The 27,401-nt window shown below is 40.8% G+C and overlaps 1 protein-coding gene across 2 annotated transcripts; it reads right to left on the bottom strand.

Moving 5' to 3' along the window:
• Positions 1–4,057: 4,057 nt before the first annotated feature.
• GASK1B (golgi associated kinase 1B) lies at positions 4,058–25,672 on the bottom strand. Of its 2 annotated transcripts, none has more exons than XM_053402988.1 (5): positions 25,137–25,672; positions 22,977–24,312; positions 10,919–11,133; positions 7,950–8,176; positions 4,058–7,391 (listed from the first exon to the last, which is right to left on the bottom strand). In XM_053402988.1, the coding sequence occupies exons 2-5, from the start codon at positions 23,944–23,946 to the stop codon at positions 7,184–7,186; spliced, it is 1,620 nt and encodes a 539-aa protein (XP_053258963.1). In that variant the 5' UTR covers positions 23,947–24,312; positions 25,137–25,672; the 3' UTR covers positions 4,058–7,183. The 2 variants fall into 2 exon arrangements, with proteins under 2 accessions (XP_053258963.1, XP_053258964.1); XM_053402989.1 differs by having other exon boundaries at positions 25,141–25,672.
• Positions 25,673–27,401: the final 1,729 nt, after the last annotated feature.

Genomic DNA, 27,401 nt, shown 5'->3' with positions numbered 1-27,401 from the left:
TGTGAATTGCACTGAGACCTCCGGGTATAGGGTGGTATATTAATTCAATAAATAATAATAAAATCAATAAATGATTTCCAAATGACAAAGAAGCTGTGTTGGTTATATGAGTAATGTCACATGAACAAACATTTCCACAAAGGAACAGTCAGGGTTCAATGTCCTCCTGAAATGTCTAAATACATAAGAGAGAGCCATCCTGTAAAGCAGGGGTGGTCCTCCAGATGTTCTTGGACTCCAACTCCCATGAGCCTCAGCCAGCATGACCAATAACCAGGGATGATAGAAGCTGTAGATGAGCAACATCTGGATAACCACAGTTTCCCCACCCTGGCTGTAAAGGGAGAAACAGAGAGGTGTGACAGATACATTTTTCTGGTAGCCAATTTATAGCTTACTTTCCTTGATGTGATTTAATTATACAACGATGCTGTGAAAATATGAGTGGACTAATTTTCCCATTTTGCACAGTTTACATTTTACATTTACATTTTATCGGGAATGCATTGTCTTTTCACAAACTTTCATATTTTTTTCTCTTGATAGCTTGTTTATAGCTTAAAGGCCTGCTTCTTATATCCTTATTTCCTCTTATAGAATTTGATAACATTGCAAGTCCAAAAGTTAATTTTAGGTCACTGATATTTTTAGTTTTTTGGGTTTGTGCTTCCTTTTGTAGAAAACAGGAAGGCCATCATCTTTTTCTTTTTTTCCCCTGAATTCTGTTGCATCTTCTTTTTCTGCTCTTTAGGGTCAAGGGGGTGCAAGGCCTAAGAGGATAACTCTGTTTTTTCAACATTCCCAAATTAAGAAGGCTTCGGGTAGGAGATAGCTCCCACCATCTGTCAGACATAGTTCTCACACTTCAGGCAACTGCCTTAAACACTGGCATACTTTCTTCTGTGTTTGTTATGAATTGCTGCCAAATCTGGACATGTTTCACATGGCCCAACAAAGAATATCACTGATAAGTCCAGCTCACATTGCTCGGATGGCCTTCGAGGAATGCCAGATTAATTCCTGACGGGAAAATATCATTCCTCAGATGACGCTAATATGACACAATGAGATCACAATTGCAGCACAAAAGTCTTGCAAGGAAAACTGGGAGGGGGACCATGGTTCATGGTATGCATGCAGAAAGTTCCAGGTTCAATCCCCTGGCATCTCCAGTTAAAAGGATCAGGTAGCAGATGATGTGTGCGATCAGAAATAAGTTTTCTTTCTGACAAAGAAAACAGAAAATGGAATTGCTAGTACACCGCATTTGGAGGGGACTGAAGATGCTTTCAATACTAATTCTATCTTTCCGCTTGCCCACTCCCCATAATCAATTTATATATTTATAAATAGCTAAAATTAAAATGCTACAAGTCCCCGGACCATTTTCACAAAATCAATTTATATATTTATAAATAGCTAAAATTAAAATGCTACAAGTCCCCGGACCATTTTCACAAAATTGAAAAAAAATCTGTCCTAGAGGTTCTTATCTTACAGGAAAACTGGAAAGCTTTCTTTCTTTCCTTCTTTCTTTCTTTCTTTCTTTCTACATTTCTGTTATAACATTTATTTTGCTGGTCCCACTTTTATATTTGGTCAACCCTCCCTAAATCACTGATCATAGGTTGTCACTCTGAAAGGACAGTCAGTGAAAGTATCATTTGAATTTGTCAAGTTATCCCAGAGCTAAACATTCTGGAATGCAAACCCTCTCCATGCTTATGAATGCAAATACATTACTTCACAAAGGCATAAAAAAAGAAAAATGTTGGCACGTTGTGGAAAGTAACAGCTGCCTTCATTTTGTCATGTTTCCCTTTCTGTTAAAAAAAACAAAACATCACTCTCTTATTCCATGCTGAAATACAGGCAGCTGTTCTATAAAGTGGAACTAAAGATCTGTTGGCAAACAGGGTTTTTTTCCTTCCAGAAAGTCTGCAATTTAGAGCTGCTTTAATATAGATTTTTCTGTGGGAGGAAAATCCTTTTTTATCAGTTTTGTAGAGGTATAATTTGTGCATATATCTGACTTGAAAAGCACTGGGGAATAAGCCAAAAGGGTGCTGTGTTTTGTTGTATTACTTATTATTTTATCTATTCCAAATATATATTTTCCCAAGGATGTTTCCTTCCCCCAGATTATTGATTTACTGGCAGCCTTAATGTTACTTGGGAATTCTAATTAAAAAAACAACCATTGTAGTTTTGAAATCCGTGATTAACATCAGTGCAGTTTTGAAAGGTTCAGTGTGCCATTTTGATTCAAAATGCTGTCCAATTATATCCAAACCTTGTTGAAAACCTGCTCCCTGAACTCAGGATCTGTATGCAAAAAGTTGGTTACAAGCTGAAGAGGTGTCCAAATTTATAGTGAACAAACAACTTTCCAAAATATATATTACATTTTTCATGTCCCTGTTGTAACTTCTGATATATCTGTGGCATTCAGGCTACAGGTCAGTCATTCCAGATTTAGAAGATAGAATTTGGGTAGCCATAGCTCTGAGTACCACAATTCTCAGAAACTGGACTTCTTTGTCTTCTCCAGGTGCTTCAAAGCAAATAAGAAGCCCTTCATGCAGTTTTAACAACTTAAGAGACTTCTGGATCAAATCATAGACCAGATTGAGATTAAATCCTCATTTAATGTATTGGTGCTAAAGAGCAAGAATTTACCCTTTTCTAAAATCATCACCAAAGGGCTGGCACTGTGGGTTAAACCACAGAGCCTACGACTTGCCAATCAGAAGGTCGGCAGTTCGAATCCCCGTGACGGGGTGAGCTCCCGTTGCTCCTGTTCCTGCCAACCTAGCAGTTCGAAAGCACGTCAAAGTGCAAGTAGATAAATAGGCAGGAAGGTAAACGGCATTTCCGTGCGCTGCTATGGTTCACCAGAAGCGGCTTAGTCATGCTGGCCACATGACCCGGAAGCTGTCTGCGGACAAACGCCAGCTCCCTCAACCTATGGAGCAAGATGAGCGCTGCAACCCCAGAGTCATCCGCAATCGGACCTAATGGTCAGGGGTACCTTTACCTTTAATTATTGTTTTTCTTCTATGTTTTTAGTTGTTATTTTTATCTGTAAGCCACATTGAGTGGGGGAGAAGAAGAAGAAGAAGAAGAAGAAGAAGAAGAAGAAGAAGAAGAAGAAGAAAAAGACTGAATCAAATTTCTCCCCATCCCCTATCCCAAGCCTAGATGGCTGGTGTGTAAATCCATAACTACAGTAGAAATGCCACTAGCTTTGGGAGGGGTTCTGATTCAAAACACATGGTATTGTTACAATCCAGTCAAGATCTGTTTTCATAAAACAGTGCAGGTTCATTTAGTAAGGAAAGAGGAGGGGACCACAGCACTCCTTTAGCAGCACTCTGTTTCATATGATGTCCTTGGCTCTTCAAGGAAAGTGGACACAAGAGGCTTACACTCCTCAGTTACACAGCTGCTCATAGCAGATGTTGTCCTTTAGGGGAAGATTGTTCTTCATTTATCCTGGTGGCTGGCCAGTTGTGGGGGGATAAAGGAGGCCCTAGTGAAGTCTGAGAGCCAACCTGGTGTATTTTCAAGACTTATTCAGGACAGAAAACTAGCATATTTTTCAAGAAGAAGAAAAAACCCTGGCATATTGAAAACACATTCTGGCCTAGCCAATGCACTTTTATTTATTTTTATTTACCTGGGAAAGCATTTAAACATGTGGCCTTCTGGCCAGAGCTGGCCCTACCATTAAGCAGAAGAAGGTAGCCATCTTGGGCAGCTGATTCTGGGTGTCATGAAAGGGAAGAAAATATTGTTGTATTTTTACTGCTAGGGAGGGGAAGAGGTGTTTCTGGGATTCCCCCCCCCCCTTGGGTGCCAAAATAACTTGTCCAGCTATGCCCCTTCATGTGCGTGTAAGCCCTGTTCTCCACCTGCATTCTTAAGTGGTACATTTCCAGAAGTATGACATGATTTTGAGCATCAGCCAGTTTGTGTTGTTTGAAGTTATTGCCATTGCTTTCCACCTCAAATACACAAGATTAGCTTTGAACCTAAATATGTTTGGAAGAGCAAGCACAGAAAAACCCAGAGGATATATTTAAAGGCAAGATATTGGCAACCATTACAAGTCAAATGAATAAACAACTAAAAATATTTCCATCAAACAAGGTTTCATAATCTATCTTGGGTTGTTTTTCTAAGCTAAGCTTATTCAAGTTTAAAAATAAATTAGCGACCTGTGCTTTTCAATAGAGTTAATATAATTACTTCAAAGCATCCAATATTTATAAAGCTGTGAAATACTGTTTTTAGCTTTTTAATTTTTTTTACCAAGACAACAGCAGAGACATTTTTTTAAATCCTCTTATAAAACCAAAAATATATTTAACATCAGCAGTGCAAGTGAAATATGCTAATGCTGCAAAAATATACATAAATTCAAAGCACAAACATAGATGGAATCAACTGCAAAGTTGTTACCAACAACACAATCCACATTACTCTGTATTAATATTCTAGTGAGTCTTTCTAATATTTCAAATACATGTTTGCTTGGTTTTTACTTTCATTGTTTAATTTCTATACATGTTTTCTTCTATCTTTAGACTAATTTCAGCAGAAGGATAGAGTTGCCTGCTCTCAATACATTTCATCTTTTACAGTAATGTTTGCCAGCAAGAGTTTCATTAAAATTTCATTATACTGCTGGTCTAATACAATGTGTTTTAAAAGGACAGTGCACATTCAGGTCAGGTTCCATGTTGACCACAAAGAAAAGTCCCAGAAAGTTCAGAGTCTGATTATAATTTCTGTTGTCTGCCAGTTCACACATAAGAAGGGACTATTTCTTATCAAGCCTTATCTCCTTGGGTAGAATGTTTGAGAGCATGGAGGAATGAACACCCATCTCTCCAGTATATGCAAAGACTCCTAGCACCAAGTGTGCAAAAAGAATTTATTCACAAGTCTCTATTAAACTGGATGGGAAATATTGGGGGGGGGGTGTTTCGTGTGTGTAATGCTGAGCTCCAAATTGGAGCATTTCTCCTTAATGTAATAAACAACAACAATAACAATGAACACAGTTTTGTAAATAAGTGGGCACTGCAATGGGGATCTGAACAGACCTGTTTTATCATTTGCAGCAAGAGAAAGCAGGGGATTCCTTAGCGTGAGAACAGCCAGCAAACATCCCTAGATTTTATAATTATGAAAATATTCAGAGTTGTTTAAAAGTTGGCATTTCACCCAATATTTTTCTTGAATATTTCTCCCACACAAAAGAGCTTGGATTCCTTGCTACTCCCATTGCTTCAGACTAGTCTGGAATGTGAAAATATGTCTGATCCCATGCGCCCATAAATGGAAAATAGCCTGATACAGATTCTTACAAAATAAGTGCCTGAAACAAGGGTACGCTGCTCCGTGTTTTCCTGGGAAAGCTTTGTTTCATAGTTCATTTTGTCCCGTTTCCCAGGCTGGAATAAAAGCCTGCTGCTTAATTTAGCTGTCACCCTTGCCCCAGCAGTTAAGGTGAGCAGGAAAAAAAATGTAATAGCATGTAAATGCCTGTGGCGAGTGCTTGTTTGGCACAAGCCACAGTTGGGGAAACGGGCACACAAAACACAGGGTTGGATTTATGGATACAAAAAAAGGGCGGTTTTCTTTCAGGGACAAACATAGGCCATCATAATATGAGCTATTCAATTATTTACATTCAGCATGCCGCCATCATGCGTGTGTATAATTAGATACAGGAGTGATTGCAATCTCTCATACAAAGAACAACAGGGGAGAAGCTACTTTAAGAATTTATATTGCAGTGGTGTTGTGGCCTGGGGGGGGGGTTGGTTTTATGCTTTCCATTGAGGCAGTTGACTCCCTTTTCAGCCAAGCCCTTCTGTCATTTGCAACTGAATGAATAAAGGGCAACCACCTGAGAATGGGATTCTGTACGACCTGAAACCTATGACCCAGAGACTTAGGTTGGTTAATCCATACTCTAAAACACACTCATCAAACTATACATTTCAGGATTCTTTGGTGAGACACAGGACAATGCAGCTGGTCACTATGAAGCTATACAAATACTAAACACTCTTGCGGCAGACTCTATCTCCAGGATACTAGAGGTGCATTTGCCTCCATCCCATCATGAGTTCAAAGCCTATATGCTACCAATGAGATCGAAAAACCAGAACACAATGCTTTATGCCAAGCTTCCATACTAGTCACAATACCGATATTCATGTCCCTTTTAATTATGTTTTTATCAGTATTCTTAAGAATTTATTAACTGGAAGGAATGTCTTCAAAGTCATGCTTTATGATATCATAGAATACTCAAGAACTAAAGTTACAATTGCCAGTATTTTACATACTGAAAACCTGATTTCATTGGTTAAACAGCTAAACAAAGGTAGACAGTTCTCTGCAGAATTTTTGAACAATAATTGAGATTGTAGACAAGTTCTAAAAAGAACCTCAAAAGCAAGTATGAAACATAACTATGAAACATCTGCTTAGTTCAATGGATAACATATTTCCTTATTCTTTTAAAAAAACTAAATATAAAATATCATACTCCTAATTCCAAGAACACTGAATTTGGTCTTTTTACTAAACAATACTTGACACATACAGAAATATCAACAGCAGTTGGGGTCTGCTATTTTTGTTGGAAAGAAACAGAAAAATCCTTCTATAAATGTTTTTCTGAAGCTAGTCTGCAGCGATCCTAAAAACCACCTTTTTTAGAATAGTCCCATTGAAATAAGTAGTCTAAGAGGGGGTTTTTTCCCCCTAAAGTGAGCAACATCTATTGAAATCAAATAAATGGTGAAACTTCTATCATATACTATTGGTGTCCAAAGTAGAAACAAAAATAGATATATGTATGGTTTATAAAGCAAGTGATTTGGGATGCTTACATCTCAGGCTCCTTTAGAGAATACCTATTTTAAAAATGCTTGAATATTTGTCCATGTGTGCTTTATAAATTAAAAATATTGTCAACAAGTTTCACATCAGGTGTGCTTGTCTGAGTTTCTTATTTAATGAAACTATGTGACCCTTTCATTAGAACTAGTTTTTTTCTCATTCCCCCATTCAGCACAATCTTATGTGTGTTTACTTTGAAGTAAGTCCTGCTGTGTGCAGTGTTTCTTATTCCCATGTAAGTGTGCACAGGACTGAGCCTTCATTCATTCATTGGCAGTACTTTTGCCCCATGAGCATTAATGTAAGTAAGAAGAATTTTGGCCCTCTGTTCAATCACATCAATTAATTTATCAATGCCTTGACGACCACCTTGGCTTTCCCAAAAAATTCTGTCAAGGAACAAAGACTGTAGAATCTTCTCTCGCAAACGCTGGCTTTTCAGCACGGAGACTGCCGATTCAGGGAACCTGCAAGTAAACAAACAAGTCAGCACTGATCAAATTTCACAGGAACGCTTTTTGTCAATGATTTAAGCCTTTCCTATTTTTATACATCATTATTTCACTTGTAGTAAATGTAAAAGAGGCAAGGTGAATTCAGTCCTCCCCAAAACAAGTATGTCAAGTGAGAAGCAAAAAGCAGGTAGCAAGAGTGGTGAGACCAGTGAAAAGCTAGAAGATTCAAGAAGCAGAGCTGGAACAGGAACAGCAATGAACAATATTTGTGAGATCTACATGTAATAGGCTTTGCATATAGGAAGGTAGGCATGAAGAGGAAAGGGCAGTGATTAATCAAAGTGTAGTGAGATACATCAAGGTCAAGAGCCCACAATTATCCACATGGAAATGGATAATGCTTAGAGTCCACATCACTGAACGTAACTCCAGTGTTCTTACAGCTCCCCAGCCGTGTTGCTTGATGCCAATGTATGGCCAGACAGAGAGGCCTGGAGATCTGCATTCAGCCTTTGGCTGGCCAGAAAGCTCCCCACCCTATACACATTGCTGGTATATTATAGAACTTACTCATTTATGCCTTGTAATATTTTGAAATCCAGATTGTCTTCACTTCTGTCAAAGTAACCTTTATTATCTATAAAGACCAAATGCCTTGGATCATCTTTTCTCTGGATAATGTGTGTCAAATCAACGTTATCCTGGTCATCACAATTCAGGTTGAATCCTTTCTGGACACAGGAATCTTCTTTGCGCGGTTTGAACCCACAACAGTTCTTGTCCAAGCGATGGTAGATCTGAAAATGAATTCGGGTAAATCTTCAAGATTCAATCATATGAAAACATCTACCAGGTTTATGGGATGCCACCAAAGCACATGTGAACATGAGGCATCACAACTGTTCATCAGCTTTAGAAATAAATTAAAATCCTTAATTCATACAGAGCTGCTGCTCCCTGACTCCCTGGAGAGTTGCTTTCCAGGCTTGAGAAGAGTCAACTACATGTACCATTTCTCTGACTCTGTAGAGGAGCTGTTTCACATGTTACAGAAAAAAAATATACCCTAGCATTCCCAGAACCTTATTAACATTTGAAGACAAGACAGGCATATACAAATGCATAGGAAACTTGCACTTGACAACTACCTAGAGTTGTGACACTCATATTCCCAGCACAAATGCATATGGCCTGCAAAAAAGAAAAGTTTCCTGAAATATGTTTTGCTCAGCTCTTATAATATATGGCATGTGGTCTACAGGATACCTATATATTCCATACTCAGCATGATTGCTTCTACATGTGCAATTTTTGGCATGTTCATGTTTGTTATTATCATTCCTTCTTGGCAAGGATATGTTTGTTTGGGCCCAATCCAGCCACTTAGGTACAGTTGCATGCTTGCAACACTCTCCTCCAAAGAGCTGCCCATTTGTGTATGCCTGGAATGTCAACCAAAGGGGAAGAGGTCAGTGGCAATCAGCTCCCATGCACAAGGGTATGTGGGAAGAGAGTGAGGAGGATACAAAGGGAGACTAGATCATGTTGCAAGTTGTGCAGCATTAATAGTAGCAGTACTACCTGACCAAATAGCAATTTACCATTCTGAAATGTTGCACTACTTGTGTCATTAATTTCCTCTGAATTATTAATAATAATAAAATAATAACTTATATCCCACCCATCTGGCTGGGTTTCCCCAGCCACTCTGGGTGGCTTACAACATATTTAAAAACACAACAAAACATCAAACATTTAAAAATAAAATATCCTACACAAGCAACAAACAAACCAATAAATCAAAAGAAACCAACAACAACAATAATCAGTTTACAGTTATACCCAAATTAAAATAACCGCCAACCCCAACTAAACATTTAACCAACACTAACCCGACAAAAATAAAACAGAAGAACCAAAATTAGAACAGTTTAAAACATTTTAGCCAGTTGCCCCAACCCAAGAGTTTTTCCAGCAATGTCCCAGTGGCCTCCTAGGAGCCTCTTTTAACTCTTCAAAGTGAGTCTGGGCTCTGCCCCCTAAGCCAGGTGGAAATGGGCTTTGCAGCAGGGAGCAGGTCTTTCTTCCGGCACTCACTTCCTTAAATTTCAGTGTGTGGTAAACTCAGCATGTGCTCTTCCCCAAACATAAATCCATACTCTGTGTCCTTTCATCTTGCTATGGCTTCTTTAGTTTACCAACACAGCTACTATTTCTGAATAATGATAATGCTTTCTGCTAAGCTGCAGTGTTTACGCTACAGGCCCCTAAATTTCAAAGCTAATGTGGCTTAAATGCAGTTCCCTAGAGAGAAGACCATTTACTATATACTCCATTACTGAGAGAAATATTAATGGTTCCACATGAACACATTGAGACTGCTACAGTCTCTATGCTATTCCTGTATGGCTGTTGCTATGTTTAGTATCCGTACAATAAACACCATGACTTTCTATTGGGTGCCAAGCATGACATACTCAGGGATATACTGAGAGACATTAGACGTGACAATCTATTTTTAGTTTAGAAATCAATGTCCTGTAATAGCCATACCTATAGTGTTTGCATATGAATTATACTTCAATACTGTATGTACTACCTACGTGCCATTATGAAAACCGGCAACTCAATGATTTCTGCAATTTACAAGTGTGCAGAAAGCTGAATTGTTTTAGAATTCAAAGGGCAATTTATACATGTAATTAGAAGTTACAGACAACCAGAACCTTCTCCTGGATTTGCACCAATGGAATGACTGAAAGCTGCATGTGTAGAAACGGAACTCTAATAGTGCCCTGTTGCCAGCACCACATGCTCTGGATAGTATATTTATTTAAGGATACCTAATCAGGCTTATTTCATGTTTCTCCTTGTAGTAATAGGTAATGATAGAATTAAACATTGCCTCCCATTATATGGGTTGGAGCTATGACTCCACCCTTTAGCTTGTTCTTGTGGTTGCTTTCATTTTCCCATGCAGTTGTGTGTTAAACTGTTCATCCACAAACAGCCTCCTGTTCTGGGCTTACAAAGTGAGGAATCTTACTTTGTAAGAACTTAGATGAATGAGATGAATAAGGTGACTCCCCTACATGGTCATTATTTGATCGGGGCAGGGAAGGAGATCCTGTGGATCATGGTAAAACTCTGAGAATTTCAAGCTCCAGACAGTTTCATAATGATGTGCTTGAATTGCCAAACTTGTAACCTAACATTGCTACTTCTGCCCTAGTCAGGAACACAAAGACTTTGCAGTTCTTAAGAGTAAAGAATTGACACAAATGGACCAGAATTTCCTCAGTTATTTCTAAAGTGAGTGAGTTATAATGAAAGGGCTAGGACATGTCAACCATTTGCCCTCTGGGTAAGCATTCTCTATCATACTTAGTTTTGACGTCTAATTTCTGTAACACTTTTGCATTGCAGAGGTTTCAAATGTGGCTCCCTTACCGCTAGCATTTTTTATATAAATAGTTTATTCAATAAACTGTGTTGCTATAATTAATCCTGTATACCTGCAATAAGTCCATTTGCCTTACCTGTAAAAGAAAATCAAGTAGTGCCATCTTGGACCACTCATAGTGATGGATATCTGTACATCCCCACTCTGTTTTGGGTACTTTGCCATTTTGCCAACACTTTTGCTTTAACTGTTGCTTGTAAGCCCCCCATGTTAGCTTCAATGACGAGTGTGTCTCATTATCGGTCTGAGCCAAGGAGGTATCCCAAAGAATAATAGGACATGGTTGATCATCTAATGAGAAAAAATAAAAAGACCAAACAAAACCATTAATGTACTTAAGATTTGCATTTTTCAACCTTTGATCATTCTGTAGGCATTTCCTAAAATCACAGTAGTTTTCCACACATGTTTTTTAAAGAGGTATTCTAAAGATGTGGTAGGATGAATAAGAAATCAGCAATGATTTGACTTCCTTTGGTTAATGTGGTCATACTCCACATGTAAAGGAAGCCACCACAGGAAAGGAAGAACCCTGGACATTATAATTATCATCATTGTCTGAGAATAACTGCTGACTTTATGCTACAAACTGCTTAAAACAATCCATCCTTATGAGAAGATATATTAAATAGATTAGAAGTGGTTTGACAGATCAGCAGCTGATGTAAATCTCTGTAGCACATTCAATTTCAACAAAGCAATATTCGTTTATGAGAGCGTCGTCATTAAATGATATATGCATGAGCAAGCCATGAATTCCATCTTATAACAAATAGATTTATAGCCTCATCTTTACCACTTTGGGTTTTTCCCCCCTCTTTAGCGATGTATGGTTCTGTAACTACAATATCTTAAGAGAGACAGGATGTATAAAATATATGTGGCTGAATCACTCCCAAAGGTAAAACTACAATGAGATTGTTCAGGATATCCAAGATAAAAGCTGGGCAACTCTTAGCACATGGCATAGTGTGCTTTCATGCATTCTTGGTGCATGGTGCATATGTTATACAGCACACATTTGAAAGTGTAAGTTTTTAAATCTGCTTAGCTCTGCATTTGGAAGCAGAGGTGACTATGCCTAGTTCTCAAGATCAGACTAAACATGAAGTGGTGGGTGTCTGCTTCCCCCCTCCCATAGAATTCAAGAGGTAACCAAGGGCCAGACTGGACATAGTTTGTGACATGATCCATGACAGTGTTCAGATGAGGATGAGGTTCAAGCCACTTTTCCCAGGGCAGGACCTGCAGTAGCTTCTCCCATGCCCTCCCAACCAAAGGATATGGCCCCTACCTCTTCCCTTGGACTCAGGAAACTGTCTTGAACAGTTCCTCTGTTTCCTAGAGTCTAGGACACACACCATGCAAAAGGATACAACATCAGGCAAAGGCCCTTTAAGGGAAACAGCTGGCTTCATATGGTGCCCTGTTGGAGCAACATCTTTCATAGCTTAGTTAGCAAGGCCCATTAGGAGCTGTCCAGGGTCCTGATTCTTGCTGAATGGTACCTTGCCCAACTAGATTTGACCAGCCTTGACCATGCCTAATCTGACCTTCCTGAAAGAAACTTAACTCGATTAGACCTTTCCAACTTCCCACATGAGGATGAAACCCTGAGCACAACAGATAAATCTGGTCCAATATAACAGTTTTGTCTTAAAGCAATAAGCCAGCTAGGGAAGCCTCAAGCTGGATTGGAGCTGTGATGTGGGGAGAGGGGGGATTAAACCTGTTGCCCCCACTGTGGTCCCAGTTGGAACTGGATGCCCGCCACACCATGTTTGCATTTTCTTACTATTGTGAACTGGGTGCTGGTGGGCCCAGCCACACAGGAGCAAATGGCATCACAAACAATGAGGCCTTCCTTCCCTGCTGCCCAACCCCACTCTACCTTACATTCTCTCAGTCTCTTTCTCCAGGCATTTGTCTCTCCCTCCTGCCTAGAAAAGCATTTGGAGCAAAGGACTATGGGTAGTCAGCTGTGAGAGGAGGAAAGCATTAGCAAACCTCTCTCCCATTTCACTGTTAAAATGAGTCTTGCCCACCAACTTCCAATCTATATATGATCAGAACAGGGAATACTCCCTGTGAAAAACATTTCCCTACACAAACAAGCCTAGGTGTGTGGGAGGAGGCTAGGCTGGAAGCTTTCTCTCCAGTTTTCAGGGATGATTTGTAGAATTCTCTCATATTAGCTCACACCAGCTTTCAAAAGTGGTTCAGCCACGGCACAGATTTCTGTTGGTTTATTTTCATTATTAGATTTATATCACACCTTTCCCTTTCCTCCAATCATGACCTACAGCTTTCCCCTCCCTAGCGTTTTTCCCCAACTGGGTCACATCAGGTATATGAATGGGCATTTGGAATGAAGAGATTAAAGGAGGGTGGTGAGGAAGGGATTGCTCTGTCTAGTAATCAAAGTACATCCCCATCTCCTCCCCCACTTTATAGCCAAACCAGCCAGTATGTCTATAGTCACAGGTCATGGGGTGTTTTTCCCCCTGCAAATCAAAGAAGTACATGTCTTCCTTATTCCTCTCCTCTGTACACTGACCCAGCCTTGCTTTACAAAAGCACATTCCTCACGTGAAGCCCTTCCTGTTTTTCTTTTTACTTGCTTCCTCCCATGGGCTCATGATGGGGAAGGGGGATAGAAGAGAGAGAGAGATACAAAAGTTCTGTCTTGAACAAATGCGAAAACTTGCCATTTGGAAAGAACAAAATGCAGCTAAGGTGAATCAGCGGAAATGTGTGTGATTCACAGGAAACAGACCTAGCAAACATCAATCATCCCAAACAGTGCTATCTGCAATGTGTTCTGCCAAAACAGACTCAACTGAAACAAATAAACCTTGTCCAAAGAAATACAGGAGGGGCAAAGCTGGAACACATTGAGTGTGACATTATAAATGTTAATAAAATGAACAGAAAAATAATTTATTCTGCAGCCCATCCTAATGGAAATATTTAGCCATACTGCAATACATTTTCTACTGATTAAGAGTTCCTCCAGGTCTTTTTATTGTACATCCATGATTCTTTGTGCTCATGATGTTACCAGGGTAGTCATATGTGATGCTGCTTTCAAAACTGCAAAAGTTTTGGTGTAGCCACACTGTTTCATCTCCTATCAGTGCATATTCTGCAACTTCCTGCTAAGCACCCCATAACATTTTATACACAAAAATATTCCTTTATTTTTGTCCTGCTTTCATTGCACTACAGTTCCTCTGGGCAGCAATAATGAGGCAGCATTGGGGAAGAATCGCAAATGAAAGCAAAATAAATCCGCCATTATTTCACTATTATTGTGTCAAGAACATGTTGAAGAAGACTCTCAAAATAAAATGCCTGTCTGGAAGGGTGCTAAGTCACAGCTACATTAAAGGATCCCTCGAGTGAACAAGGAATCCCCTCAGCAGAAACAGCAAATATAAATGTTGAGCTAAATAACCCAACAGCTCACATAGCAGATCTGCCAGCCAGTGTGACTGAAAGGCCATGTCTCTCACCTCAAAGAATGTCATCTATTTTATTTAGCCTCAGCTGATATAATAGAAACCTTGAGCTAGAAGCAGAAACCATTAAGCTTCCACACACGTATACCGGTCCTCCCAGCAAGCAGACTCCATTAGCATCCAGCCACACTGTAGGTGGGGAATGAAAAGGAAATGGCAACTCTGTAGCCTGCTGTTTTGAGATGCCCCAGGATTGGGTAGGAAAAGCTATTACTGCAGCCATGGGAATGCTTGTTCTGCACTGAACCTGGAACCTCTAGCCAACCTTCCCATCATCCCACCATTTTGACTCTCCATTTCCATTAGAAAAACCATGCAGCATATGGATCACACAGAGCTCATAGGAACACAGGAAGAAGCTGCCTTATACTGAGTCAGTCATCTAGCTCAGTATTGTCTACACCAACTAGCAGTGACTCACACGGTGACACGTAGGATTTCTCATCCCTACCCAATGTCAGGGATTGAAGCTGGGGCCATCTGCACAACAGATGATCTAACTCTTGTCCTGTAAGTAGTTGAGCAAGAAATAAAACTATGGAGAGGAGGGGAGATAAGGAGGGGAGGGAGAGAGAGGGAGAAGGAGAGAGAGCAATGCAGAATCACTAGCTTGGTGATAAACACAGCATTGCTGACATACCAGCTATTTTTACCTAACTTGGTTTCCATCTCCATAGCAACTTAGTGCCTCGCCTACACTAATGTATCCTCCAGATTTCCTAATGTAAGAATTGCAGTTTTGTTACATTCTGCTACATAGTCAGAACATGAAAAAACCACCTTAGAGAACTCTTGCCTGGCTCTTTTCCCTTAAAGGCTTTAATTCCCTTAAAGGCTTTCCCCTTAAAGCCATGTTCTCTTCTGCAGGTTCAGTCACCTGGTTCTTCAAACACAAGACTCATTAAACCACAGACTATAAAACCTCCAAAGGATTCAGAACTAGAGTTGCTCTCAGAGGACCATGCATGCACTTGTAAAGGATGGCAACGCATCAGTAAGATTTTGGGAGTGGCCTAAGCAAAGTAAAAACGCAAGAGGAACCGAAAAGCCCTTGCCAAAACCCCAGAGCTGCTGCCATAGGCATTTCCATTGTGAAACTATAACAGTATCCCTCACATCCCCTGTTAAGTTCTCAGGCAGGGAACGACATAAACTGTAGCCTTTCTGTAGCTAGCTATACATTCAAAAATTATTTCTTCTGTAATAGTAGACCCCTGCTTTCCCTTGCATCTGGACACATTAAAAAAAATTGCAGCTGAGAAACAGTCACTGATACAGACAACCATCTCCCAGGATATCAATCCTAGACCTGCAAGTCTATGCAAGTAAACATGGGGGCACGAATCAAGGGTGCCATATTGATTTCTCTAGTTACTGCAGAGTGTAATACCACTTGCATGGCAAATGTGAATCACAGGACGTTGGCTGCATATTCTGGAGCTGGAAAGGGGAAATTCTATGAAGTTCAGACTAACAAACAAAGGGCATGGGGAATCTGTCGTACGAAGCAGGTTTTCCAACTTAAGGAGGAGTAATGTTGTAACCCAGACCTGCACAATATTAAGACCCACCAAACTAAGCACGTCTCATTCACAATTCATGTATTGTGAAGGTTTATCAAAATCCTGGCAGCTCACAATTTGGGATGGGAGAGAGATTCAATTCCATTTGCATTTATAGATGAACCTACGTCATCCACACTTTCAAATCAATATGCAAACTGAAACAGCCATCTTTGGAAATCAACACATACTGTCTCTGAATTTTACAATGCAATTCTCATGCCAAGAAATATGTACAAAATGCAAATGCCAGGGTTAGGTATGCATACGAAAAGTATGTATTCGTGAAAAATGGCATTCAAATGTGCACTATATAAGGTGAAATTGTTTTGCAAACTTTTGTAGATTAGGCAAAATTGCACAAAAAGATGTGTACTGTATATTGGGAGAAAATCGCATCAAAATATTGATGAATTTTCATGCAGACTTAGTTTTTTAAAAAAATAAATGACAAACTGATGTAGAAATATGGAGTGGGAAAATGAGAAACTGAGAAATATTGAAACTGACAGATTCACCCATCCCTTGTCACAATACAAGGCTAGCAGGGCCAGTCCAGGACATGCAGGAGGGGAAAAATAATCACCGATATGACCTTTAGCTTGTACTGTGGAGTACACAAATATAAGAATATAAGAAGAGCCTTGCTGGATCAGGTCAAAAGCCCGTATAATTCCGTATCCTAGTCAACCAGTGGCCAGCCAGGTGCCTAAGGAAAGCTTGCAAGCAGGGCTGAGTACAATAGCATTCTCGCCACTTGTGACTCCCAGCAATTGGCATTCAGAAACATAATGCCTCTCATAGTGGAGGGAGAACATAGCCATTGGGGCTAGTAGTCACTGATAGCCCATCCTCCACTGATTTGTCCAATCCGCTTTTAAAGCTATCCAAGTTGGTGCCATCGTTACATCTTGTGGATGCAAATTCCATTGTGTAGCTGTGTGGAGTGCGAAGCAGCACTGTCCCTTGCCTGTCCTGAATCTTCCAACATTCAGCTTCACTGCATGCCCTCAGGGTCTAGTATTGTGGAAGAGGGAAGGGAAATGTCTCCCTATCCCTTTTCTCTACACCATGTGCAACCTTCCACACTTCTATCATTTCCTTCCTTATTCGTCTTTTTTTCTGAACTAAAAACCAACAAACATGTGCTGTGACCCAGTTGGTTACCATTCCTCAGAGAGTGGTTCCAGTCCCTTGATCACTTTGGTTCCTCTCTTTTGAACCTTTTCCAGTTCTACAACATCCTTTTTGAGGTAAAGTGACCAGAATAGTACACACAGTATTACCGCACTTAAACACACACACACACCTCAATCTTTCTTTGGCCCCTGGTAATTACTGTATGTAATTACTGTATGGAAGAGAGAGCTGGACCATAAAGAAGGCTGATCGCAGAAGAATTGATGCATTTGAATTATGGTGCTGGAGGAGACTCTTGAGAGTCCCGTGGACTGCAAGAAGATCAAACCTCTCCATTCTTAAGGAAATCAGCCCTGAGTGCTCACTGGAAGGACAGATCCGGAAGCTGAGGCTCCAATACTTTGGCCACCTCATGAGAAGAGAAGACTCCCTGGAAAAGACCCTGATGTTGGGAAAGATGGAGGGCACAAGGAGAAGGGGACGACAGAGGATGAAATGGTTTGATAATGTTCTTGAAGCTACCAGCATGAGTTTGACTAAAATGCGGGAGGCAGTGGAAGACAGAAGTGCCTGGCGTGCTCTGGTCCATGGGGTCACAAAGAGTCGGACACGAGTAAACGACTAAACAAACAATTAAAGGTAAAGGTAAAGGTACCCCTGCCCATACAGGCCAGTCTTGACAGACTCTGGGGTTGTGCGCCCATCTCACTTAAGAGGCCAGGGGCCAGCGCTGTCCGGAGACACTTCCGGGTCACGTGGCCAGCGTGACAAAGCTGCATCTGGCGAGCCAGCGCAGCACACGGAAACGCCGTTTACCTTCCCGCCAGTAAGCGGTCCCTATTTATCTACTTGCACCTGGAGGTGCTTTCGAACTGCTAGGTTGGCAGGCGCTGGGACCAAGCAACGGGAGCGCACCCCGCCGCGGGGATTCAAACCGCCGACCTTTCGATCGGCAAGCCCTAGGCGCTGAGGCTTTTACAAACAATTACCGTATGTTAAATATCAGTATATGAAAGCAAGCTGTGAACAAATGCAGTTAAATCTGATCCAGGGCATGCAATAAAACTGAATGCTTCAGCAAGGACAGGTTTTCTCCTTGTCCTTTGCCCAAACGTTAATCATAATGATGACGTCCAATTTTAAGTGGGGGGGGGCAGCATCATAAACACGTTGCTTGCCGGCTGCTGCTTCTTTTTCTAAAGGCGGCACTCTGACTACGTTTATCAGCATGTGGCGATCGCTAGAGTAACATGGTAAATGGAATCAATGGAGCTTCCCCTTCTGTCTGGGCCAAGTTCCCAGCCTCTGTTGGTACAAGACCAATTACGGAGTGAGCAAACACAATGAGGCTAAAAGTCAGTCAGATGCTCTTTCATACTAAGTATATTTCGGATGAAGGCAACTCTGAATATGAGCTCGTTCCTTAGCTAGCATTGCTGCAGTACTTTTGCCAGCAACAACAAGGGTTAAAGTTCTGCTTCTCACTCATCTGCAGAGGACGTGAACAGAGGCAATGTTTCTAAGAGAGCTTAAGATGTTTTGTTAGCCCTCGTCCAACAGGGCTTGTTCACATGTTACGGTGAACACAGATGCAAGCTGATTCTACACACATACAAGTGTTTGTGTGACAGAAGGTACACGTGGTGATTTGCAGAGCTCAGTTGCTATGTACGCAGACTGGACAGTCATTGAACATTAACGGGTGGATAACTGTCCATGAGTATAGCTAAACTAGTAGGTACTTAAGATAGTACATTTGTCAAGTGTAATGTGTGAACATCCCTACAGCCAACTCTCTTCAAAGGTTCAAAACCCTGCACAGCGCATTTGACTAGAGAAGATCACAAGGCAAGAGGATCTAGTGTGGCAATGAAGACTGCCATAGTTAATACCTTCCAATCTGAAGGTAATCACAGCTTGGGGCAAAACCTGCTGTTGAGCAAGTGGATGGCTGTTCTACTCATTAATGGTGGCACTCAGTTTCTGCCACTCCCCCTACCCCACGAAGTGCTACATCCCATACTGTCCCCCCAAAGTTCCCAAATATTAAGGAACGGAATTCAGGAATAGGGCCACAGGGTACTGCAGAGGAAGAGAAACTTGCTTGTAATTCCTTTGGATCCAACCTATTAGTTATTCCCAACTCTTGCCACCAACTTTTTTTTCCCCTGACAACATTTGTGACAACACCGCCAAAGCAACCTGCTTCTTCACCATTTCAGTGACTTGCTCTGTTTGTGGATAAAGAGACTTTGCCAAATCAAGTCCCTGTTGCAAAACATAGCGCTATAAATAATAAAATACTCTGCGTGTCAGGAATCTGATTTTGCCTTAACATTCCTGTCGTACAGCTAATTTTATTATTTGCTTTTAATTCCCCCATGTTAATTCCACTTTTCCACCCAAGTGGCCCTCAGGATGGCTTCCCTCACATTTATACACACCCCATAGTTTCCCCCACACATCCATCATTTCCCTGATTATTCATTTCACCATTAACAAAAAGCCCTCCTTTAGAGTGGAATCTTTTCCTTCCTTACGAATGAGTGGCTCTGCTAAGTAAAAGCATCAAACCTGAGTGCTGGAATAGACCTGGGGAGAAGCAGGTTCAGACTTCTACTCAGTTTGACACTCCTTAGGTAACCTCAGGACAGCCCCTGTCTCTCAACCTAATCCAGCACCCACAGGTTGCTGTGAGGAAGCAGCAAGATAAAAGAAAATATATAATATATAAAAACTCCTGCTTTCATATTTCCTCAGGCTAAGATCTAGAGAACCATGTAACTAGTTCTGTTCATCTAAGGTTTGGACATTTTTATAAAAACAAAAACAATTTCCCCCATGCACTCTCTTCTTTTAAAATGTAGAGGTTTGGGGGCAGCCAGCCAGCCAACCAAATAAAGCCCTCCTGGACCTATTCCACCCAAAGTATACATATATTAGAAACCTTTATTCTTATCTTTGCCACTGCTCACAATCCAGGCTCAGCAAACACAGATGGCTGAGGAATTGGATCTATGCACTTGCTGCAAGTTTGTCTCCCTTAATACATACCTATTTGTTCATCCTCCTCCACTGCCCCACCCCCTTGGGATGAAGGGCCTTCATTCAGCCAACATCACATGTGAGCTCTGGGACAAAAGCAGCAAGTTTGCAACTGACATTACAAATTATGGTTTGTTTGCTTTGCAAGTCAGAACTATGGGAGGCTTCCCTCTCTTGCAGCCCCCATGCCTTTATAAATTTTGATCTGTCAACAGTAATGAATCTTAGGGGGGAAAGTTGTCAGGAGTCAGCTTTCCCTTCTAATAATGCAGACGTGTCACAGAACAATGTGAATTAATTCTCTTGATTTAGAAAGGTTCACAATTCATTTGGGCAACTGCAAACAGAGTGCATTTTGTTAGCCTGTCAAATGTGAAAAGGACTTCAGGCAGGAGAGGGGTAAGGGGGGAGCAAGGGGGAATGCAAGCGAAAGTTGCTTTATATGAGCTTCCTAAGTGCATCTCTGAAAAAAGGCTTCCACCAAATGAATGACAGCTTTGAGGAGCTTATTTTGTGAGATGTTAACATGGCAGCAAATTTGTCTTTATATATCACATTGGTGCTGAGGCAGGCTGAAACGGAGACATCGTGTGGAGATGTCAGCCCCAAAGCTGGATTTCAACAGACAGAGAAAGTCACTGGGTACAAATGTTTCTGTAACCTCACCTGGAAATACATTTGCTGAATAAGAGAGAACTGAAGAGTCCAAATGAGAATTTATTGATTATATCACGTGTTTGATTTTCTTGATTTGTATGTACTCATTTGTGGGGGGGGGTTGTATATATTGCTTTTCTATCACAGAGATGTGGGGATAGAAAGAAATTCCACTGAGTTCAGTGAGGCTTAGCCCCAGGCTAAGTGAGTACAGGATTGCGGCCCAGATTTGCTTCTGACCCCAAAATAACAATAGACTATTTCCACTTCACCACAAAAGATTCTCCAACACAAGGCCCATTAGAGATCATTGGAAGAACTCCCATTCATTTGAGTGGGACTTGTGTTCCATGGATAAAGTCCACAGTAACTATTGATGGTTAAAAGGGGATGCTTCAAATCCAGAACATTTCTGGGGAAAGTGGTGAGCTGTGGCTGTTCTGCATTCTGATCTCATCTGTAGCTAAGAAACTGCTTGTCGAGAAATAACCAAAATGAAAACTGGCTATTCACTTCCACCTACTCATTGCATAACAACAGCTCTTCATGTCTGGAACATCACCAAGGACAGAACACGAGAATGAGAAAGGGAAAAAGAAAGAGAAATTCAGTCTGACAATCTAGAATAATAATGCAGACTGAAAGCAACGCTTCCTAACGTTAGGCTAAGAGCTGTCCACAAGGGGCCTGCAGTCAATCATCTGTGTGATCACACTGTCCAGGATCCCTAAAATGGATTACCTCATTCCTTCTGAAAGCTCTGCAGCAGTAAAAGCTCTCACTAAAAATAATATATGCATAATGTGCCTTCTATGCTCTGCTAACCTGAATATCTCTTGGAAGCAAGCTATGAAAGCACATCGCTGCTCCGAGAAATCTATTGACACTCTTGTAGGGTCTGCAACTGGGAAAGCTTACAAAATGTAGATAAACCTGAGACTGTTATTTTATCTGCTTTCTGCAGCCTGCTGCCAGTGAATTTTTATTTTATTTTTCCTTTACTCGTCTTTTAATGCTGGTAACATATTTTGTATAAAATAAAGTAACGATTGCTCTAGGTCAAAATTAGAACATAAATAGCAAGCCTGTTTTAGCACTGATTCATTAAAATGCAGTGCTACCTTTTCCAGCTATCACTACAGTACTGTGCTATATTATATTATTCTGACTGAAACTTCTGCCCAAGCCATAGTTTAGCGCAACTGTGGCCTATGAGACACATATATCGAGGAGGTTTTATTTTGGTCTTATTTTCATTTCATTTCCAGATTTGCCTAATATAAGCAGTCTTGAAGTTCAATGCCTAAAATATTCAGCATCTTCCCTTGGCACACTTAGAAATAAAAAAAGTTAAAAGCAAAGTCATCGTTATATTTTTTCATTGTTTGAATTCTGGGGGCTTTGCTACTCCCCCCCCCTTTTTTTCTTTTCTCATTGATCGTAGGAATCGAGACTAGATAATGGCTGGTTGTCCTCTAGTCTGCCTGTGACAGAAACTGTCGGTGCTATGCATCTGTGATAACCAGTGGTGTTGGAAGAAATCTAGCTTTTATCATATTGAGGGCCCCACAGTTCACCTTAATCATTCTGAAGAGCTGCCTGATGTTTCTTAAACTAAACTCTGGGCACAAACCACCAGGCACTGCTGTTTCACATCTTCCATTAAATCCACAAGTTTGCCCACAGAAGTGAACAGATATTGCACAGCTCCATCAGGGACACTATCTTTGGCTCATAAAGTTTTCTAGTATAAAAAACCAAAATCCAATCAAGGCCTCCTGTCCAAAACCCTGATGTGGTTTGCTATATCTGATGACAATTTCAAAGCTCTGCCACACTATCAATTTTCCCTTCTCATCACTTTCTGCAACTTTTATATTAACTATGGATAATGAATCTAAATAAAAATACCACCCCCTGTGCTTTACATTAATTACCATACAAGCAAAATTGGAGCCTCCCCCTTCCCACATTTTATATACATGCTGATACCTGGAATATTTATACATTCCAAAGAGCGAAAGTTTATCTGGAAACCTGAAATCATTTTTTCGCTTATCTGAAGGATTTTCTGTTTATCTTTTGACTCTACTCTTCAGGGTATTTGTACTGCATTTATTTCTGGTTATTGAACACACATGTCCAATAGCTGGGCCGGGAGTGCGGGTAGGAATGCCCTGGGTTCCTATCCATTATGTAAACCAATTACCTTGTACAAATTCTGATTTCCTGCTTACTGTAGGCAAGGTCCGGTTCAGCCCCAAGATCCTGTCCAAATGGAAGGCAAACACTTCACTCATGTCAAAAGGTCTCTTCATGAGGCCACAGTGCCCTTGGCTGCAAACACCTCCTTTGGCTGACCTGTTAACCATAGCAGCCCCCTCAAGTACCAGAAGTACTCCATACTGAGAAGGTGCCTCTTGTATATTCTCTATTTTGGAATCCGCCAGATGACGCATACTTAAGATATCATCTTTGCTCAGCCAAGATGGTGGGCTTTCGCTGTACATCCTGATATTGCTCTCCAGAGCACTGGGCTGAACATTTGCTCCTCTTACCAGAGGTTTCCAGTGTCTCTTGTCTTTCTTGGGTGTTTCTTTCTCTTTGAACTTCTCCTGGTGGTCCCTTGCTCTCTCTGGGACTGCCCCTGCTCTCCTCTTATTCATAGAATTATTAGTCCCATGAAGTGGCTTTTGGATTAAGCTCTTCTCCTGGCCAGTGACAACCAATGGGTCCTTATTTTCATGGTGCAAAGGTACTGTTTGTTTCTTCCTTCGCTTGGGCTTCACGGTTCCTCGGATGTTGGCAGGTTTGCTGCGCTTGGACCGCAGGGTGATATACACCACATTGGGCAGTGCTGAAGTATCATTTGTTCCCATCTGGGGTCTTTCCAGATCAGAAAGCAACAAGGTGTCATCCAATGGGATTTCGAGGGAAAGAGTCTGGGCAGCATCTTGGAGATTCTGGGAATTTGCTTTCAGGGGTCTCACTCTGTGCTGTGGGACAATGTGACCTACTTGGCTGACAAGGAACCCCAGATATATCACAAAGGCTGTGCCCAACAACAAATTCCTTCTGGTCCTTGGGCACCTGCCACTCCAGAGTCTCAGCAACTGGGGTGCGCACAGAGAGCAAACGAACCAGTTTAAAATTTGGCATGTCTGATCCAGGAAGCTCATTTCTCCAATGAATCAACATGATGAATGTAGCTTAGGAATTCACTGGTTGCCTGCTAGGATGATGATGGTGATGATGATGCATGCCTTCTAAATTATCAGATTTCTCCTCCTCTTTTTCCAGCTCTTCGTGTGTGTGTGTGGTGTACACACACAAACACACATACACACACACTGGAAATGCCCAAGGAATGTGAATGTTCAGTTGTAATTAATCTGACAGGCTGCCCCAACAAGCTGTTAAAATCTTATCTGCCACCACAGAGGGTGTGAGTTTGTTTCAGAGAATGAATGGAGTCAGCTGTGTAAACACAGTTAACTGAGTCACAGTAGGAAAAGTCTGGGAGTCCCTTCTGGGCTGGCGCAGGGCTATAGAGGAGAGAATTATAAATACCATTTTATAGTCATCATCCTTCGTGGAGTTATTTTTAAACCCATGTAAATCTTTATATTTTAAAGCTACAGTTAAGGATATATATATGGGTATATATTATATGCACACCGAAAGGAAAAAGATATTAAAATGCCCCATATTATGTATATCAAATTAATAGAAACCCATGAAAATACCCTTCCAAACACAGCACAAAATGAATTTATTATCTACAATAACTGAACATGTAATAACAATTGTGAAAAGGAGACATCTTTCCGTGATTCAGTGAAATCAGAGTTTCCTCTTCCCATGCTAATGATAGGGAAGATGTTTTAGAAAACCATTTTTGCCTCCTATAATTATGCTCAGATATTGCATTAGCTACCCTACCCTACCCCAATCAGGCATGCTTACATTATTTTATAATTCTCTTAGGCCTAACTTGAGCTAAACATACCCGCCAACTATTAAAATGCTTCCTGGCCCTGTGTTAAAGGTACATTGCTATTAATTGCATACATAAGCGGTGTCTCCAAAAATGGTCTGGATGTATTCACAAAACTATGCTACTGCAAATAACAATTGTAAGCTGTTCCTTGTTGCAGCAGATTGGTGTGAGTGCTCGCAAGCCTCTATGTTTGTGTATACACACACACACACACACACACAAGTCCAAGAGCAACAGTTATATTGATAATAAACAAATGTGTACAAGTCTGTGAACTTTATTACACAAGCACACACACACCCTGCAGTGGAACAAGAAATCACTTATGTTCAGTTATAATAAGTTCATTATTTTGAAAAAGCATCTTACCTACACAGCTTGTCTCAGTCTTTGTCTAGTAAAACTTCTTTTAAAAACACAAAAGAAACTGTGCTGGTCCATGCAAAAAAGAATAAAAAATCCAAAATCCACAGTTGGGCAGTATCTTTCTTAGGACCATCCAAGCTGTCACAAAATAGGGAGCAAGCTTTCAAGTTATCCAAACCTGTATTTCTGTGTTCAAAGTCCTGGAACACACAAGTCATACATGACTCTACAGCTCATGTTTTGGAGATTTCACTGCAAACTCTACAGACCTTCAGAATGCTCTGACTGTACAGGGCGGTTGTTTCCAGATAACTGCTACACACTTACATGAACTTTTCGTCATTATTTTTTAGGCTATTTCAAATTCTGCATTGGAAAACCCCAGTGTGATGTCTTGTTTCCAAAAAGAACAGCCTTCTGTCTGTTTCTTTCTAACTCCTGGGAGCCCCCTAGTGCAAAAAACAGTTAAGAAATACCAAGCCTCTTTACTGAGAAGAAACATCTGGGAAGTCTTGACAGTTTACAGCAGCACACCTCCGCACATCAAACTAGGCAGTCATTTCCACTGAACTGAGTGAGGCTAGGTGTGATTCATTCATTTTATTGGGCCATCAATGCCCCAAGAAGATTGTAATCAAAAACTCATAAGACAGAAAGGGGCAAGGAGCTGGTAGTGAGGGTCACAAGGGAACAATATATGTTCAGTTCAATTCAATCCAACCTAACTTTGAAGTTGGGCACTAAGGGATTAAGCCAAAAATGGGGTAACAGCAACCGTCCAAGTGTTGTTAGACTCCATCAGCCCAAGCCAAGCAGGGATAAGTGTCAGGGATGATGGGAGTTGTAGTCTAGCAATGCATGCAGGGTTATAGGTTCCCCATTTGTGGGTTAAAACAAGAACACCCTGTTTGAGGAGAGTCCTGTAAGTTGCTGAGGCCCAAAGGAGGAGCCCACCCACCATGAAATAGCCTTTTTATTACTGATGCTCCATAATGTTGTACACAGCCCTGGGATCTTTTGATAAAGGGTGGTGTGTGTGTGTGTGTGTGTGTGTGTGTGTGTGTGTGTGTGTGTATATATATGTGTGTGTGTGTGTGTGTGTGTGTGTATATGTGTGTGTGTGTGTGTGTGTGTGTGTATATATATATATATATATATATATATATATATATATATATATATAAAATAATAATAAACTGAACTGTGGGGTGCTGCTGTCTGAACAGCCCTCTAGTTGTGCTCTGAGGCACCTTGGCAGTTAAACTAGACTGTTGGTCTCTATGAAGAAAACCTGACGGAAGACATAAAATAAAATTCTTCAAACTGACAGGATTAATGATAGCGAACTGGTGAGGTGTATTAACAACCTTGCATTAATCTTCTTAGCATATTTTTAATATTCTTCCCTGCTTGACAAAGTATTTTCTTTCCTGGTGAAAGATGCTCTGGAGGCTGCTTTAAAATGTTGATGACAAGAGCCGTACGGAGGAGCCGAAGTCCTGGTACTCTTCTCACCTAAGTGGAGAAATTCACTCCTGACAAATCCCATAAGCTTCCTCCATGTATGAATTTCAACCTGATTACATTATGATCAGCCTCTGCTGCAATTTTCTGTTTTGATGAAAATGCAAACAATATATAAGCTACTGATATTTTAGTGGGTGCTTTTGTAGTCAAGTCTGTTTTAGGCCAGGCTTGGAATGAATTCATTCCGTTGAACGACGGAAAAAAAATGCCTTGTGCCTTTTTATCAGCTGTATGGCTGGCACAAATTAAACAGGGCAAGCCCTTTCGAGTATGGAAATACAATGATGAGAAAGCTTCACCAGTTGACATTCTGTATGCCAGGCATCTAATTATAAGTCTGGGCCTCTGATTTAATTTTGGGCCCTAAACTTCAGCTTGTACCATTCTGAATGATGGGGAAGATGATTAAGGACAGACTTTTTATGAAAAGGTTCATTTGGGTCAACATGAACTAAACTAGTTTGCTTTTTAAAAAGGCAAACTTGAACTGGATTTGTTTCTAGTTAGATCAGAGGGTCAGTTATACCTAAGGGGGGGGAATGAGGGTTTTTTTAAGGATACTTGATAAGAAGTACAACTTCCCATCCCACCTTAAATAATGTAACCTGGTAACTGGAATGCCTGTGAGAACTCCTTAGCAGCTTGCTGCATGGCAGTCAGTAACAATAGGAAAAGGCAATTGCCTGTATTCTTCATGCACAGGATGAAGCCCTGCTTTACCACCTCTTTGCTTCAATATTT

Source organism: Podarcis raffonei, chromosome 9 (assembly GCF_027172205.1).
Source record: "Podarcis raffonei isolate rPodRaf1 chromosome 9, rPodRaf1.pri, whole genome shotgun sequence".
In the NCBI taxonomy this organism is placed as follows: Eukaryota; Metazoa; Chordata; class Lepidosauria; order Squamata; family Lacertidae; genus Podarcis; species Podarcis raffonei.
This window is presented reverse-complemented; position numbering and strand designations above follow the sequence as displayed.

Bases quoted from the DNA above. Each gene is read 5' to 3' on its own strand.
- GASK1B (XM_053402988.1), bottom strand. From the start codon at position 23,946: ATGAGCTTCCTGGATCAGACATGCCAAATTTTAAACTGGTTCGTTTGC. The intron at 8,177-10,918 runs GTAAGGCAAATG...ATTCATTTTCAG, and splicing joins TACTTGATTTTCTTTTACAG to ATCTACCATCGCTTGGACAA. The intron at 7,392-7,949 runs GTAAGTTCTATA...GTTTACTTGCAG, and splicing joins ATATTACAAGGCATAAATGA to GTTCCCTGAATCGGCAGTCT.